Genomic DNA, 19,303 nt, shown 5'->3' with positions numbered 1-19,303 from the left:
TCATTTGTTTGTAAATCATTAAGTAATATTTCCCTACTTAATTGTTCATTATTGATGCATGTATATTTCAATATTTTCTCAAAGGCAAATTTTCATAAAACCTGTTCAGTTTTCTCCACACAAGGATCAAAACAACTATATAAAGTAAAACCTTGAGAAATATTATAAAGTACCTAATGCCCAACAGCCAACTTGATCACTATTTACCTCTGTCAATTCACAAGTAACAAAAACTTGGTCTTAAATAAAAGCAAGTCCTTCCTTGAAAGAAAAAAGGATTAAAATTAAGCATTATGATTTAACTTTATTGTTTGTTTGTTTGCTTTTAAATTTTGCACACAGCTACACAAGTGCCTTCTGTGCTAGCTATCCCTAATTTAGCAGTGTAAGACTAGAGAGAAGGCAGCTAGTCATCTCCACCCACTGCCAACACTTGGGCTACTCTTTTACAAATGAATAGTGGGATTGACTGTCATATTATAATTTCCCCATGGCTAAAAGGGCAAGCATGTTTGGTAAGACAGGGATTCGAACCTGCAATCCTCAGATTATAAATCAAGTGCCTTAACCACCTGGCCATGACAGGCCTATTTAATGTTATTTTTACAATAGTTTTTGAGAGAAAGCTTTTCCTTTATATTACAAATGATACAATGTCAAACCTATATAAATTTGAAATATTTAAAAAGTATTAAAGTAGAGGTTGAGGACTTGCTTATTACCAAGTCATTACATCAAATATGCTCAGAAAATCAAAACATTATTCAATAGAATATACACCAGTCACAACACCAAATGTCACTAGGGAAGATTATGTTCATTTTGTTGTTCAGCACAAAGCTGATATTAAATTACTCATTTCATTCTTAACCCTACAATGCCAGCATTAAATTTTCAATCTAACACCAGGGAGTGACCTCATACTGGCATTCTAGGGTTTAACATAAAGGGGCTGAGCCTCAAATTTTAGCATCATAATCTATCAAGCTTAAATTTAAACCAGTAGTGGAAGATTAGTTTTATATATTTCAAGATACAATGAACCCTCAAGTAGTGAATTATTACAGCTGTATGAAAAATATCCCTTAGCTGATAAGCAACCATATTTAAATAACTGAAGAGAAACAAGTGCTACATTAGCTGTCTGGTGATAAATTTGATAATGTACATGCTACTTTCTTCATCAAATACCATCATATCAATGAGTACAACAGTAAGCTGAACATACATGCAAATTTCACAATAACATAGAACAAAGGCTGTAAGAAAATGCTTAAATACCATTACACAACAGTAAATTTAATAAGTGACTATTTCAAAAGCTATGAAAGAAGTACAGTTAAATATAACATGAGAAAATAAAAGTCATATAGTATGAATGATTTCAAATAAAAACTGAAGGTAACACTCAAAGGTAACAATACTACTTTTATGTATTCTGACATTCATATAGACCAGTGAATAATCTATATTACATACCAGATTGTTCTCATCTTGGAAAGCATAATGAAGGTTAGTTATCCACCTTTTATCGCCATTAATCAAAACATCTCTTTCTTCTTGGAAACAAGCAGTCTGTGCATATTAAATATGAAAACAAAAATGAAACAACTGTAATAACTTACATTATTTAATGCAATTTTACCAAAATTCTATCAAAACGTGACTGGCTTCAATACAGAAAGAAAATCAAATTGCAGAAAAATGTTTAATCTATACCAAGTCTTCAACAGCCACCCTATTCTTGGACGATATAAAATGTGTACAAAATACTTTTATAATTAGCTTGAAATACCTTTTTCTTTCAATTTTTAGGGAACAGCAACAAAAAAAAAGTAGGATTTGACAAAAAGGTGACATTTCATCAATTTCACTTCTTTAAACATCTTTACAGCACTTTCACTTCAAATAATTTTGTACTAGGTAGCTGCTAATCAAATTAGAATTGTTCTCCCTATAGCATTTGTTCAATCACACTGTACTATTAAACACTACAGTGTTTGTAACCTCTTATTATTCATTATTATTTCACAAGTTATTTATATTTTGACCATTCAGAACTACTTTTTTCTATGGTTGCATATATTAAGAGGAAAAACAATTTTCAGAAATTGTAGCATTATTTTAAGTGCATCTGTAAAAACAATGGAGCAAGTATACTACATGTAGCTTTGACCCTACTATAAGATTATGGCCACAAATAGTTAACAGAGTAAATACCCAACTGATGAAACAATCTAATTCTATTCTAATATTTATTTCGATACATATGTCGTCAAGTGGATTTCTAGTTTTGCTTTAAGTACAAAGCTTGCTCTGATTAGAAGTTAATACCGACATACGTTGTCTCCAAACAGGACCTATCGATAAAGTTTTCTCAACTCAATAATTACAGTTCAAATTTGAGATTTTTTAAAATAAAAACCAAAATTATTCTTAAGTTTTAACAGTTATCACTTGCTCAAAAACAGGTTATTTTTACTGACAGGTAAAAACTAAAATAAATAAAACATTACACTGAATATATCACATATGAAGCTAAATCTACTTTAGGCAGTATTCTTTATTTTCCTTACCTCAGCTCTTTTCAACATTTCCCACTTGTTCAATGTTTTCATTGCATATACTTTCTTAGTGTCTTTCTGTTTTACAACACTAACCTATAAAAAACATGATTAACAAAAACAATTACCACATACAGTTTTTGAACTATTTCAGTAAACAATAAAAAATTAAAATAATTGCCATAAATGTATTTTTACACTGTATACAAATTTCAAATTTCGATATATCAACTGATGTGTAATTAAAATCATTAGCTTTAATAGCTGGCTGATTAAGTAGTTTGCCCAAGTTCATTATTTTCCCAATGCCCGTTTTATTTTTCACAATATTCCTAATCAAACATACTATATTTAATCACAGCATCACATAATCAAAAGTATTAAAAATATTAGCCTCACCCAAGAAATACTTATGTACAGGATGTTCTGAAAGTCACTATGCAGTTTTGTAATCAGCAATAACAGCATTCATTCAATCTATTTCAAGCCAGCAACTGATAGCAGTGTTTAGAAACAAAATAAGAAGGATCCAAGCCTGTACTGATGTCAACAGGGGTCACTTTCAACATTGTTTATAATTGTTATTCATATTTACCTCCTGTATTCTAAATTCAAACATGTCTGTTAATAAATATATAAAAGAACAATGACTTTCCAAACACCCTGTAGAAAGAAACCTTGTTTAATTTTTGTAATAAAATAAAATTCATATCTCCATTAAACATGTTATTCTGCATTCAATAACTCCTTTTGATCAAACTGTATACAATATTGAAATAATAAATGTATTAACACAAATAAGGAAGTATATAAATTATCCAATGATTTTTCCTTCTTTATTATCATTCAAATTTGTTGACACTTTTAATGTGATATAAAAATATTCTCATAAAGAGTTTAAAAACCACATACTAGTACTTAGTTCTCAAATCTTCTATAAAGAAATTATGGCTTTAACTTTAGTAATAACACAAACTTTAAAAACAATACATCTTTCAACAATCTTATTTCAGTGGGAGAAAAAAATGAATAGAAGCAGACATGAAAACATTCCTGTGACATTATATTATTGAAAACATCATTGATCAATCTGGACTAAGATAATTAAAATTGTACAAAAAAGTTTTGGTGGTTATAATACTTTTTGTATTTCATTTACATATCAGATCAAGTTGATTCAGCGAAGTTCTTCTAATCATGCTACAAAATTATAGTAACTAAAGCACCAAACATCAATAGCAATCATGCTTAGACAATTAGGAATACTCAAAGCTGTACAACATTATTAAACTACAGTAATAAAAACATTTTACTTTAATGTTACCTTTTATTTATCACATAATAAAGAATTGGAAATCCTTATTTAGTAAAACAAGACTCCTTATTCACAATTTATTTTATTACTAACAACAGACATTTACTAGAGTACTGTGATAATGTAAGATAATAAAGGATGATTTGAAATTAACTAAATCACTGCACATGTATGTACACACATGCAAATGTATACAAAAAAGGGTTTGCTAAAAGAGCTAAATCAACAAAAAGAAATTTGTTACATATATGATGGGTAAGTAAAAATGTTAGTGTGGGGATTGGTCCTCTTAAAAATGATAGTGGGGGAGCTGATCATATGGAAGATTATGAAATGATAAACGTATTAAATATGTTCTCTTCAGTTTTTACAAAGAAAGATACAAGTATTACACCTCAAATAGAGCACTTAATGTATGGGAAAAATACTGATGTGAAATATATCATTTTCAGTTCTGAAATTGTAAGAAAAAATTTGGGAAACCTAAAAACTGATAAATCCCTGGACCAGACCACTTTTATGATAAGAGTTTTAAAGGCACTTAAAGATTTTATTTGTGGACCACTAACTAATACTTTTTATCAATCATTGAGTAGTGAAAAAGTATTAGAAGATTGAAAGTTGGCTAATGTTAATACAATATTGTCCAGATAATTATAGACTAGTTAGTCTTACATCAGTAGTTGGAAAGGTTTGAGAATATGATTAAAGATGAATTGCAGTAATTTAAAATAACCTAATATAATGACAAAGAGCCAGCATGTTTGACAAATCTTATAACTTTTGAGAATAATAATGCAACAGTTTATGAAAGAAATACTGTGGATTTGATTTACCTTGATTTTCAGAAAGTGTCTCACAAAGGACATGTTACAAAAATTAATTATGTTAATTCTCTAGGTGTTGGGGAAATGTTATTAAGCTGAATAGAAGAAAGCAGAGAGTAATAATAAATACAATTAGATCTACTTGATCACAGTCACAAGCACTGTGCCTCAATGACTTTGTGCTGAATCTTTTGCTGTTAGTAATTTATATTAATGATACTGACTCTGGAATGATCAACAAAATTCTGAAGTTTACAAACGACTTTACAGTTTTTGGAGTAGATAACTGTATCAGAGATGCTGCAGACTTACAGGAAGATTTAAATCATTTGGTGCATTGAGCTAATATGTGGCAGATGATGTTTAATTGTCCAAAATGTACAGTGATGCATGCAATTTTTCACAAATCAAACTACTGTTACAATTCAAATGGTAATACATCAACTACTGTGATGGAAGACAAATTCCTGGTGCTGTGATTGAAAAATCACTTGAATAATCTAAACAGTGTACTGTAGCTAGCAATAGAGCTAACAGGATTTTGGGTACAACCTATAGAAATACAGAAATTTGAATACAAGACAAAGGATATTATTGTTTCACTGTATAAATCACTTGTTAGACTTCATTTAGAGTAATGTGTACAGTTTTGGGTTACCTTCCTCAAAAATAACATAGAATTGTTCAAGAAAGTTCAGAGAAGAGTTACTAGGATGATAACTGGGATGGTGGGATTGTCCTAAAGAGAAGAGACTACAATCTAAACTTTTCTCTGGAAAGGAAGAATGTCAGAGGTGATTTGATTGAGGTGTTTAAGATTATTAAAGGTATTAATAATATAGATCCACTAAACTTTTCTGTATTTAACAACAAAAACAATAAGAGAAGGAGTGTAAATTCAAGTTTTGGCAGCTTAAGAGTCATCTGAAGTTTAGACAGTTTTACTTTTCAAACAAAACAGCTGGCTTTTGGAATAAGCTGCCTTCAAGGTTAATGGATGCATAAAATTTAACTAGGTTCAAGAAAAGACTGGATGGATACACAGGTAGTAAGGAGTGATTATAGATGGAAGCTGGAAGGTACAACTTTGATGGGCTAATAAGTTCCCTTTTGTCCTCATAAAATTTTATAGAATTTTAAACTACTTATGAAAGTACTTATTCCTGCTACAAAAGAATTAACTTTAAATTCTCTCAATTTTATGTAAATGCTTTTTCTTTCACAAACAAAAATGGATAGCGTGAATTATCACATAACACTAGTGTCCTTCGATAGAGTATTTGCTTGTTACATTTTAATGTGTATGTGTGTAAAGTGGGTCAGGTGTATAAAAAAAAAAAAAAAAAAAGAGGCAAAATTGTGAAACTTAATCCCATTCCTTTTATTCTCCATTATACTGTGCAATTAGTTAGGTTAAGCAAAACTTATCTTGGCAATATGTTCAGCTTAATACTTAACCAACATTCAACTTTTAAACTTGAGAAGCAACCTTAAAATTAATAGTAGTGATGTAATTATTCAGTTGAAATGGTCTACTATGAAATTAGTAATAAATCAAAATAATTTACACCAAAGTTTACAGGACTGCAGCAAATGTTCAGAATTTCAATTTTATTTACATATTCATTGGGTTGTTATTTTTTTAATTCCCTACAGTCCTAAAATACACTTTGTAATCTGCAATAAAATGTTGGTAATTTTATAAAAAATTTACAAAATACTGCTGTTACAATTACCCAGTACTGTAACAGTGCACAACAGATGAGATTTAAAGTTTTATACTCTCTTCTACATTGTCCTAAAACAGGAGTGCTAATGATGTTCAAAAACCGTACCTCACCAAAAGCTCCCCGACCAATGACTTTCAGAACTTCAAAATCTTCCTTGAGGAGCTTGAAACTTTTAATTCTTTGTACCAAAGGTTTCACTGAAAACAACATAACAGTCAGTTTTTTTAGAAAATGTTATCATAATGTCACAGAAAATAAATGAGTTGAATTAGATGATGCATGTACATGGAAATCATTTTGTCAATAATAGAGGCAATGATGAAATTATATTACACAGAAAAAAAAACACACCAACTTTTGAAAAATAGTTCAATCCTAAACAAAAATAAAAATTTGAAAGGTTAATCACTTTAGTGCTAAATTATAATTAAATAAGGATACCCACTTTTATGTCACATGATACTAATTAACTTTTCTTAAAAACTTAATGTTCATAAATGTTGGCAAATGGATAAATACTGTAGTTATTATGTGAAACTACATCATGTACTGATAGAAAAAGAGAACCTAATGCCAATTTCTACCTTTATATACTTACTAACAAAGAATGAAGAAAATGTGAAGGTTAGATGTTTAACAGTATATAATGTAATTTCTCATAAGAATATTTCCTTCCTACCAGGTATACTCCTCCTTCAGATGTGTTACAAGAAGGGTGGGATCAAAGGTAGGACTCAGTAAATTTAGTGAAATTAAAGAAACTCTAGTGTAGGATGGTTTAAACACTTGAGGCTATAAATGGAAGATCTACCTCAATCAAGACTAGACAAACCATGACATGGATATCTAGCCCAAAGTAGGAAGAGGGATAAAGGAATTGGTAGAAAAGACAAGCCTTCATACAAGGATCTGTATCATAATGTGTACACTACCAATACCATATACGTCACAAGTGAGCATCTTAGGGAGAGTAATATGGTGGGCATTAAAGTGGGGTTCATCTCCAGTCTAGTACCAAGTAGTAATGGGAATTTATCATCCAGTCCTCAGTAGGAGGAGGGTACCTCACCACACACATGTGAGACTTTATGCAGCTGGTCAAGCTTGGGAACCAACATCTGAAGGGACAATTGAAAGGTGAGTGCCACAGCAGGAGGAATGGGCAGCATGTTAGCACAGTGCCTCATTCATCACCTAGCAACATTTGGAATTGTACATCAGATCTATATTATAATAAACACCAAAGCCATCTACACCAGCAAAACATCATCACCCTACTCAATTAAGTGGAAGTAAACACACTCAGGAGGAAGCCTTCATGTTCAATCATGCAAATGTTAGGAACTCCTAAGTGGTAAACGCTCCAATATTCCACCACAGAAAATGGGGAAACAAAGCACTAAAGAGTCCAAAAGAACACTGCAACTGACTGCAACACCTTATTTTGAAAAGATACTGATCCCATGACCTACAATACATGAATTATTAGGAAAGGGTACCAATCCTCATTTGCTTTACTCATGTTAGTTCATGAGTATATGGGCCAGGACAAAAATTTTATAGAGCAAACAAAACATGATGAATATCTACAAATGGTCTTGTAGAGTACCCCATCTCAATAGTAGGCATATTTGACACACAAGTCTTATTGTGAAGATTTAAGAACAAGTATATTTGAACAGGCAACATCTACCACAAAGCAAGATCCTGAGATGAAAAAAGGGTCCCTGCAAAGAAAAAAGGAGCATTTAATCACTCATAGAGAAATCATAAAAAAACCATAAGACAGAAAATGGCCAGACAGAGATGATAATGAATAGAGAAGGTACTGAGAATGGCCCAAATACCAGCATCAATGATAACATATGATTGAAATGAATAGCCTGGGGACAACCATCCGAGAAGAGATGTATAAGCTGGCAAATTCAACCTGTAAGGGTAACAGGAAAAAAGTCACAGGATTGGTAAGGGTTCCAAGGAACAAACAAATGGAAAACAGGGAAGTGTGCACCAAATAAAAGTGAAGAGAATTAACTAGTCTCTCTGGAGGTAAGCAGGGTCATAATAATCAAAAAGGTGCAATATGGAAGGAAGATGGACATGAAAGCAGAATTAATCTCCAAAACAGCTAAATTTTTTATCAGGACACTGCGAAATAAGGAGTGTTGCACATCAGTATCGAACACATCCAATCAACATTGTCTGTACACAATTGCAAATTGAGAAGTGATTACATGCTGCACAGAATAGAAGGTGCTAATTAAGATAGCAGTTGTGTTGTACTCCTGTTGGTGGAAACTTGCTGCATCACTATTTGCATAATAGCATGCAGATATTTCACAAAGATACATGTAAGGGTAAGCAAATGTTTCAAGGCCAGTGGCAAGCAAAAATAAGCATCTACAGAGGGCAGTTTAAGTCGGGAAAAGCTATTTATAAGACGAGGTGAAATACTGTATCAGAAAGTATTATATTTCACCAAAATGTTCATATTAAATTTTAATTAAGCCAATATTTTAATTTATACACATCCTTTTCTCATTTGCAAGTCCACCACATCACATTCTCCATGCTTTTAAAATGAGTTGTAAAATATGGATTCTGTACAATATACTTTCCCTGATAATTTTTTTCAAAAATAAGTAAAAAAGTTTCATTGGAGTGAACTATTTTATATTTCTCATAAACATTACACCAAAGCAGATCCCGAAAAACATTTTACAAAACATTTCTATGGTACCTAAGACTGATAACACACAAATCAACAGTATCTCATAAAAAATCTTTAACTGTTGCTTAATGCCATAGCAGTTTAAGTTTAACAAAATCATGGAGTAATCACTGTTTTAATCTAATAAAGCCATAAAATAAAATTTTAATATTACAATAATTATATCTAAAATCAATGCATACACAATTTATACAACTATTTCTAGTTTCCACAAAAATAAAACAGCATACACAATCATAGAACTCAATGCCTGAAAACACAAAGTATTTATTAAAAAAGAATTTGTTTTAAACTTGCAAATTAATTGAAATAGAAAATCTGACACATACAAGGTGATGGTTTCACAGATTAAATGTTTAGGTAACAGGATACATAAAACAAATAGCATAATGAGCCAAAATATACAATAAAATAATGTAAGCTGGCAGGTTTTTTTACTGAAAGGTCTAAAAACAAATCTAAAATATCTTAAGTGTTTATTACCATAAAGTTGAAAAACTTCCAGAAGAGAAATATATTTAAGTTATAGGTCACTGATGATAACGAGTTACAGAAGCATTTTCCAATAGAATTACATTTCTTACCCTGTTCCTGGTTATAAGATTTACATCACCTGCTAATAATAAGGATCTCACAAAATAAAAGTGTAATCCTCCATGTCACAATATTGTCAGTATAAAAATGATGTTCTTTTAGTTATCAAAACATAATCTGTAACATATTAGAACAAAATAAATGAGCTATCTGACTGAATTTATCATTATCAAATATTGGATAAAAATCAGAAAAATATATTAATAAAATTTAGGTATAAGAATGAATGAACATGTATAAAAATCTGGAGGCCACCCAGGGAGGGTGGGAGAAGAGAAAGCTTCTGAATTTTTCAACAAATACTAATAGAAATTAATAGATTAACCCTTAAACAGAGGCTATCATCAACTGATGCTGCTACCCACAACATTCCTGCTATTTAAGGGTTAAGATTTTAAAAAATTAATACATTTTCAGTTTCTAATTACAACTGAAATTTCCACTGCTTCTTCCAGCCAAGGTTATCAAAAATAATTTTTATACCCTTCTCAAGTCCTTTGACTCTACCTCATAATTTATTTTAATAATTTTCCCACACCTCTTTATTTTCTCATTTTTTCAACTGAAACATTTATTGTTACTGAAACAATGCAAGCATCCCATATATGTATAAAAGTGTTAGCTGTCACAAAACATCAATCAGATTTTATTCTATTGACTCTTAACTTAAACACCATTAACTGAATATTTTGACATAAAATTAGGAAGCCTATGACTCATGAAATAATAACCATTACTAAAAATTATGTTCTTTTATAAATATAACTATTTTAATATTGAAGCCTGCAGCTAAAAAAAATATTATTAAAACAATGCAATAAGAACAACAAAAATTACATTTGATTAGTGATAGCTGAAAGATAGAGATGAAATGATATTTAAACAATATTTGGATTCATAAACAAGAAAAATAGTACTGCAAAAGCATCTACTGTCAAAGAAAATTTCTTCAATGTAAAACTATTTTTTAAAAATTATCTAGTTCGTCACTCTTCTAGATTTTAGTTGTAGTGGTTTTTCCAGTGTGACTACATTTATAGCCTTAATATTAGATTTAAGAGTGAATTGAAGGGAGGTTTCAATCAAGATACAATCACATGTTGCAAGAATAGGTTGAAATTTTAAAACTCCTGTTTCTTTGATATGGTTTGAAATGTTAAATTATATGCTTCTTGTTATAAACAGCTTTCCACCTCTACACTTGAATTATGCAGAACAAATAAATACTCCACCACATTATTAATAATAAAAGGAGAATCTATTAAACTCATTAACATAATTTTTAGATGGACTGAACAGTGAAGATATACTATGATCAAGTAAACACTAAACTAATCCCATTTATACCCATACCCAAACCTCAGAGTTTATTATTTTGTCGTTATCATAGATAAATCAGTATAAAATGAAACTAACACCAAACTATTAGAATTTCTTCCCTCAACTAATTAAAAATACATAATTTTATTTTACATTTTCATGTTCATTAATTAACATGTACTATAGCTTGACTAGATAAACCTCTAAACACTTAAGATATTACTAATTACAACAAAACAAAAATATTAATTTAACACAATTTCTGTGATAATGACTGTTACATACAATTGTATGAATGTACATTAAAGGATACTATATTGCCAGAACAATTTATCTTTTATATCACAGATTATCATAACATCCAAAATCAATGTTTAATGTATTTTCTTTGACTTGATATAGGAGTATGGGTGAACACAACAAAATTATTATTAGTTATCATAAAGTAAAATTACACATGAAATGAAGACCTTGTGTTCTTATCTCTAAGTTTAAGGTAATTCTTATTCCATATTTGCAACCCCCCAGGTTGCTAAAAATAGTTTCAATACCCATGGTGGACAGAGCACAGATAGCCCTTTGTGTAGCTTTGTGCTTAATAATTATCAATGTCCTTATTTGCAAACACAATTTAAAAAACAAATTAAATATCAAATCACAAATCTAATGATGCAGTATTTTTCATCAATAATATCCATTTCTTTCTGTCATGTCTAATGTTAAAAAAACAAGGTTTTCTTGCTGACTGAATTAGAAACAGGTATAAATGATAGAAAAGGACTACTACAGTAATTAAGAAACACAGAACAGAATACACACCATTAAAATAATATTACAAACAAATGAAAAAACAATAAACATTAATATAATCTATTTCTTCAAAAATATCACTATATTGTTCACTTATCATATAATACCAGATATTAACATAAACACAATGTGTGCTGTATAACTGAAATTTAACTTCCCATAACTATTCTTCAAACTTTTAAATTTCTTTCAAAATATTTCAAACACCTATTTGTTTTTACACAATAATAAAATATTGGATTCTTGTAATATCACAAATTAATTAACTCAAACACCTATGCTTGTTAAATTGGTATTACTACTCTACTAACATAATGGATATCTCATTATTAGTCCTTTCCCAGAATTTAAGATGACAAGCAAAAGAAATAGAACACTAACTCCATTCTTTCCACTAGCCTCCCACCCACAAAATATTAAAATAAACTGAACTATAAATCCTAATATTATATATGTACGTATGCTTTACAAGCAAAAAAAAAATTAGGAAACACATGAAACTTCCTCTGTAGATGTACTTGCAGACAGACAGGAAACATAAGCTAACACCACCACACGTGTTGTACATATATCTATGTATGTATGTATCCATTTTATTATTATTACATATAAGTAACAACTTCTACCATCTTTCACAATATTATCACAGAGGCAGAGAATTGGTCGTTGTCCAGGAATATTAGCAAACAATTGGATCATATGATCCATTTATAGAATGTCTTTCACTTAAAATGCACCTTTTTTGAACAAAAAACAAAGACAAATACTGTTATTATCAAAGTGCAGACAATTTAAGAGATGAAAATCACTTTTTTGAATGAAATTAAAAGTACATATCATTGCCATTAATGATTACCAAATGCTTAGTCATAAGCTGTGCATGAGAATCAATCTTTCAATAAATGCAATTACAAATGCTAAAGAATTAACTGCATCTACCAAATTCTTATAAAATTTCAATCATGTCATACAAAATCTTTTGATACACACAATTGTGTGCATGCATGCATATTTGTACAAGATGTCATCTGTGAAAATATTTATTTGTTGATCCTTTAAACCTTGGACTCTTTAATGCTGTTACTTACATGCATCCAACTATTAGAAATTATTGAACTAACAAAGTATGAAAAGTTTTGCATAAAATAACAAGTTAAAACCCTTAACCCATTCATTGTGGCTAGTACATGTATGACCTCTACATTCTTTTCTGTTCACTGCAGCCGGTACACTTATGGATTCTTGCTTTTAAAATTCCTGCAGGAAGGTTGGATCATAAATTTTTCCAGTAATGTCCATAAACATTCTGCTACATGTTGTCATACTAAGCTCATTATTTCCATATTCTATGCATCAGTTTCCCTCAAGATGTCAGAGAAGCCTGTACAACAACATTTCACTGCCTCAACAGTAAACACTGCTGAAGCTGGAGAAGATAGATTTTAATGATTTACTAGATAGAACTGACAATGATGGGTTGATGCAGTGAACAACAAAAACAAATACAAGCCACAATGAATGAGTTAATTATGTACCTTCATAAATAATGTTACAAAATATATTCATCATAATCTGCAAGACATTTGACAATTTTCTCAGCAAAATTACATTTTTCTGGTAGAAATTTCTTTATTTCCAACCTCATTAAGGTTTTGCATTAAGACCTGATTTGTACAAGCAGCATTCTCAATCTTTCTTCAACAGAAAATACAGATAAAAATGCAATACAATTAAAGTTTCTAAAAGTAAGTTACTTTCAAGTAATTTGTAAAAAAAAATAATTTTTATGAAAATATTTGTAGGTTCTTCCTCCCCCCCTAGTACAGCAGTAAGTGTACGGATTTGCAACGCTAAAATCAGGGGTTCGTTTCCCCTTGGTAAGCTCAGCAGGTAGCCCAATGTGGCTTTGCTATAAGAAAACACTCTTCCATGGGAACTGTTTATCATTATTCTGCCAACTGAAGCAGCATCTTCAAGTATTGTAATTGGAATTCAAAGGAAGGTAATACTAATTACTTTTAAATGAACAGAAATACATAAAAATAATGTAATAAATATGCAGAACAAATGGATTTTCTAACACAAATGCATTATTCTACTATAAAGCTAGCAAAATTACCCATCATATGAACTTAAACTGTAATTACCAAATGTTTCACGCAATGTATTACACGTATGTTGTACTAATTAAGAACAAACAAGTTTCAAAAAATATTAAAAATTCAAGCTTTCATACTTTCCATAATAACTGTCTTTTGATGAGAATTCAAGCAAATAACAAAACAACAGTAATTTTATATTAGTGTGTATTACTTCAAATACTTTTTGCAACAGAAAGGAATGCATCTCTGCCAATACACAAGTTCAGACCTTCTATACGGGTTCTAAGGCTTTTTCTGAGCTCATTATTTAACAAGATGATAAACAAATAAAAGAACTTTATTTTCTCTGCTTCACAAAAGCCAAAATCTATAGTACTAAATATATTATATGAAGTGTTTCATGATACTAAATTTGGGATCACAAAATGAAACTTACTGTATAGTTCATACAAACTGAACAGAATAACAGTGAGCTAAGCGTTTTTAGTTAATTAGCATTTTTTAATATTACTTAGGCTTCATAAAAAATGTTCTTAATTCTGACCTTTATGTATTCTATTACACAATACAAATACTATGATTGATGATCATCAGATTCAGCAGTCATTCAATTTCCCACCTGCATTCATTAATATCACTTCATTATCACATATAAATAAAATCAATAGCATTTTTCGATAACTTCACTAGAGGAATTTACAGTAGTTTGCTAAGTCTGTTAAATGTGGAAAAGCATAATAAAAGTTCTGGGATTGATAGGCCATGATCTGCCACACATTTTGTGGAGTTAGAAAAGTTAAAAGCTGTACAGGTAAAGGGTTAAAAAATGCCAAACATGAGCAACCATGAGTGGTGATCATCTGTCAAGCTAAGCCAAAACACTGGATGCAGTTCATGAACACTATTTATTGTCTTCCCTCCATCATCCTTCCTCACATATCCCTTTCTGCTTTTAGAGGTCTCTTCTGGAACTTCTTGAAAATACTTGGTTGGTATGTGGAAGTTGTTGTTTGCTTCAGACATTTTCATGCATCATCATCTTTCTCAGATAAAGCTTATCAAATCTCTCTTGAGGTTGGCCTGTTTGGTCATCGACATTCCATTGTGAAAATATTAATACCTGGGGCACTGGTAATATTATGACCACTTTGCGACTTTACACTACCACATTAGCTTTGTAACTGACATTTCTGCCACTTGTATAAAGAATGACTGATGCAAGTGAATTTGGAAAAAAGCACAGTTTTCTCAACCAAACTGCAACAAAAGAAATACTGGCCAGAAGGCAATTTTCAGCAAAATATCACTCTCATCAATCTTACAAAACTCATTGTATCTTCATTAAGTACATTTCTCTTTAAGAATTGCACTACATCTTCAATTTATTGTGACCTGTATTCTGACAAATGAGCAAGAAATACAATAGAATATTGAATTTAACCAGTTGAGAGAAGTTTAAGAAACATGCTCTGGTTAAGCCATACACAGCTTATTAAAACAGAGCAACACTACGATATAAATAAAGTACAAATCACACACACTTACCCTATTTTACTGTATGTAGTTTATAATTCTGTGAAGGCCTATATGTTTTTTAATAAAATAAAATAACAAACAAGATAAAATCTAACAGAAACTAGTGAGGCACCTAGCAGAATATTGCACACATCCACCAAACAATGATCATACTCAACTCTCAAAAAATACAAAAATGTCTGTCATTGTGAAGACATTGACCATGTTTAACAGAATAATGAGGAATAATATTTTACACCTGTCCACCAAGTTTCATCAAAATCAGATAATTTTTGACAACTATAGAGCTAAAGTAGTGTCAATAGTTCCCATGTTAACAGATTTTTTCATGACCTTGGCCCTCTAAAAACTAATCATTTTTAAGTTGGGTAATAGTCCTAATATATACGAATTCTTGTCTAAATCCACTCAGCTATTTAAGAAATCTTACTGACAAACGTACAAATACACACTGGGATGAAAACATAACCTCCATCCATATTCAGCAGAGGAGACAAGAAAAAAAGAACAAGTAAAACGACATACATTAACCTTTTTTACTATATACGTAGTTTATCATTTTGTACAGGGAAATATGGTTTTCAAACTTTTATAAATTAGTAGTGCAATAATATTCTCAAAAAACCAGCTATTCAGTTTTAGATTTGTAATATGTACATGCAAAATAAATTCACTAAAATATACATTCAGACTATCTATAATGTTAATCATAATACTGGATAAATAAAAAGTATGTCACTTACCATGTTCAACAAACTGTGAAAATGTTTTTTCTCGTCTCAATGATGAATTACAACATTCATCATACAGCACTAACAGGACATCCAATAATATTTCTATGTTATAGCTAGTCCCATTTGCAGTAAAACACCCATCAAGAAAAAGTTTTTCCACTTGTTTTATTCGTTCTTCTGGACCCGGAGCCATTTTGGGCTACTTCTTTATTATTACTGTTACAGATTAAGTCTTATAAAATACCCTTTACTTAAAATAACATGACTGGAAACCTAGCAAAATGTAATTGAATCTTCACTGTTTACTAACAAAAGAAAATGTTCCTCAAACATCAGCATACATTACATTAATATCAACTCAACAATAACAAAATACAAATGTACGCAATTAAAATGTTTCTAAAGATATGGAACTACAATAGATCACTTGTAAATAAAAAAAAAAATAAAGCATAGCTTGTTTGGGTAAACTACATGCAAGAATTTATTTTATCTTTCACTAACTAAACAGGTTTGAGTTCACACAACATTAAATTTTCTGAAACCCAAAACATGATTGGTGCAAGACAACATGGCCACATCCAAACCCTGAAAAAACAAAAATACAATTCATTCAGGAAAAATTGCAAACTACCATTTTATCAAAATGCCACTATCTGTATAAACATAAGGGCAAATTTGATCAGAAAACATTAAATATGCCCTTTCAAACTTAATACCTGATAAATAGAGAAAACTTCTTATGTCAGTCAAAAATAATAAAATTGTAAAAAACACTTTACTAAATACCTACCTGTTTCCTATAACTACTAGTACAACTACTCTGCTAATGCACACACCTTGTTGGAAATGCCAATAGAAAATTTTAAAAATCAAAACATCAACCCAAGCACTTCAGACTTTTACAACATTTCTCATAACCTTTCAGCCCAATTCTTACATACAATTGTTTCATATTTGGTCTTTGCGATTCTTAAGGAAAATTCTCAATTTACATTTAATATTATTATCCTCATGAAACAAAAATGAAAATGAGTGGCATCTATCTAACACAGATATCAGAATTTTACTGCTATGGAAAAATAGCTGATGCTCATTTTCACCTTTGTTTTATCAAAAAGGCACTCATAAAGTATAACTTCTTACCAAAAGTTAATAAAAAAGAAATTTTAAATTAAATGCTGTATGTTTAAACTGACAGTTTGGAAGACATACAGAATATAAAAAAGCTAGAAATTTAGTTAAAAAAGTAACTATGAAATTCAAAAAGGCTTGTGAGAAACAGCTGACTGATAAGGTCAAAACAACCATTTTTAATTACTTGTATATTAAAAATGAGCAAAATGTTAGAACAGGGACTAGCCCTTACAGGATGCTGTTTGCAAGGTTGTTGTTAAAGACCATCAGATAACTGAGCTTTTAAATGTTTTATTCTCTTCTGTTTTTACAGTAAAAGATATTAGAAATATTCCTTATCCTGAGGGTTGAAATACAAATAGATTGAAAAGTGACTGTGGTATCAATTGAAAAGGTCAGAAAAGGAAATTATATATCTTCTCCTTGAAGTTATTTCATATACAGCACCATGACACATGTGGAAAGGGGGCCTTCCAAGCCTCGGGGAGATTGGAACTCACAGGTCACAGGAGCTCTTGTGAATATGTAAATGTGAATATTTGCTGCTGCACTATCTAGCCATTTCCACATTTAATTTTTTTTTAAATATGAGAAATATAACAGAAAGCTACTATTTTTCTTAAGATTTAGTCTTTTCTAGTAATTGGACCTGTGCCACACTAACCATTATAACGGATTAAAATTCTGGCCTTTGGTAACAAAATTCATAAAACAAAAGGCAGATTGAGCACATGAAATTCAAGCTAGTACTACTTGTAGTACTTTTGTGCTTATTGGTCTTTTAGAGTAGGCTTACTTGTTCTAAACGTGTTGAAACTGTTAAAACAGCAACATCTGTAAGAAGAATTAGTTACGACTCGGCAAGAAATTGAGATAAATAATAAGGGTACAGCTATACGCTTATACTACTAAACTTTAAATGGCCTATTACTATTTATATATTTATTGACTATTTATAAACATAATTTAATAATAATGAGGGCATCTGTCTAGAAGTAGAATAGACTACAGCCAGAGTTATATGTTATTTTACTTTATTATACTTATAATGTTACACTTGTAGTCTACCTTTTGTAAACCATTACCTGTACCAGTTAATGTCGTTACTTCTGCTTAGTTTAGGCTTTACATTATTTACCTATAACAGCCAAAAAAAATAACACGATTACTCTGTTTTCTCATCCAACTTTTAAATTTATTACAGCTTTACAAATGAAACTTTAGGGCAACAAGAATAATTATTTTTTAATCAAATACAATTACAATTTACACTACCAAACAAATTAACTTACCGAAGAATCATAGTTAACCTTACAAGTCATACACAGAACACAATTAGTTATCCTTTCTAAAATGCGCAAGGGGGCGCTAATTCATTCCCCCTCCACAAGTCACCGCACCGGAAATATATAAGTTCCAGTTTACTTATACCACAGAAGGTATAGATAGTCCGAAACGCAGAATAATCGACCTTAACATCAGTAAACGTTATAAGAGATGTAAGCACACAGAGAAAAAACTATTGATTTTAACTATGTTTTGTGAATAAAGAGTTGGTGTCAATATAGTAATCAAGCTATATACTGATAAAGCTTTGATTAACCGATTAAGTATTCTTTATGAAAAATAAAGCTGTATTTGTTTGTTTATTATTTTAGCATAAAGCTACACAAATGGCTATTTGAGCTGTGTTCGCCGCGAGATCAAAACCCGCGTCATAGATTTAAGACCTGATGTTAACTGCTGAATCACCGCGAGTAATTAAATTGTGGGAAAAAAAAATAACTTTTATTCACCAACCACTATCGTTGTTTAAATATTGTCAGTGTTTTTAAAAATAAAATTTGAAGTTGGCAGATCTTATCATAAAGACAGCTTTCTTTCTTATCATTATTTTAATTTC

General features: G+C 30.5%; 1 protein-coding gene across 3 annotated transcripts in view; it reads right to left on the bottom strand.

Moving 5' to 3' along the window:
* LOC143249448 (serine/threonine-protein kinase MRCK alpha-like) overlaps window positions 1–18,830 on the bottom strand; it is a 135,939-nt gene extending 117,109 nt beyond the window's left edge. The window contains exons 1-5 of one of the 3 annotated variants that reach the window (XM_076499303.1): window positions 18,693–18,830; window positions 16,273–16,851; window positions 6,542–6,633; window positions 2,577–2,660; window positions 1,480–1,575 (exon numbers count right to left, since the gene is read on the bottom strand). In XM_076499303.1, the coding sequence (XP_076355418.1) occupies window positions 1,480–1,575; window positions 2,577–2,660; window positions 6,542–6,633; window positions 16,273–16,456 (456 nt within the window). In that variant the 5' untranslated portion in view covers window positions 16,457–16,851; window positions 18,693–18,830. Of the gene's footprint in view, window positions 1–1,479; window positions 1,576–2,576; window positions 2,661–6,541; window positions 6,634–12,202; window positions 12,333–16,272; window positions 16,852–18,692 lie in introns of those variants that run through there. The other 2 variants (XM_076499305.1, XM_076499304.1) reach the window with 2 other exon arrangements.
* Window positions 18,831–19,303: the final 473 nt, after the last annotated feature.

Source organism: Tachypleus tridentatus, chromosome 4 (genome assembly GCF_004210375.1).
Source record: "Tachypleus tridentatus isolate NWPU-2018 chromosome 4, ASM421037v1, whole genome shotgun sequence".
NCBI lineage: Eukaryota > Metazoa > Arthropoda > Merostomata > Xiphosura > Limulidae > Tachypleus > Tachypleus tridentatus.
Note: the sequence above shows the minus strand (reverse complement) of the source record. Positions and strands in the feature narration are given on the sequence as shown.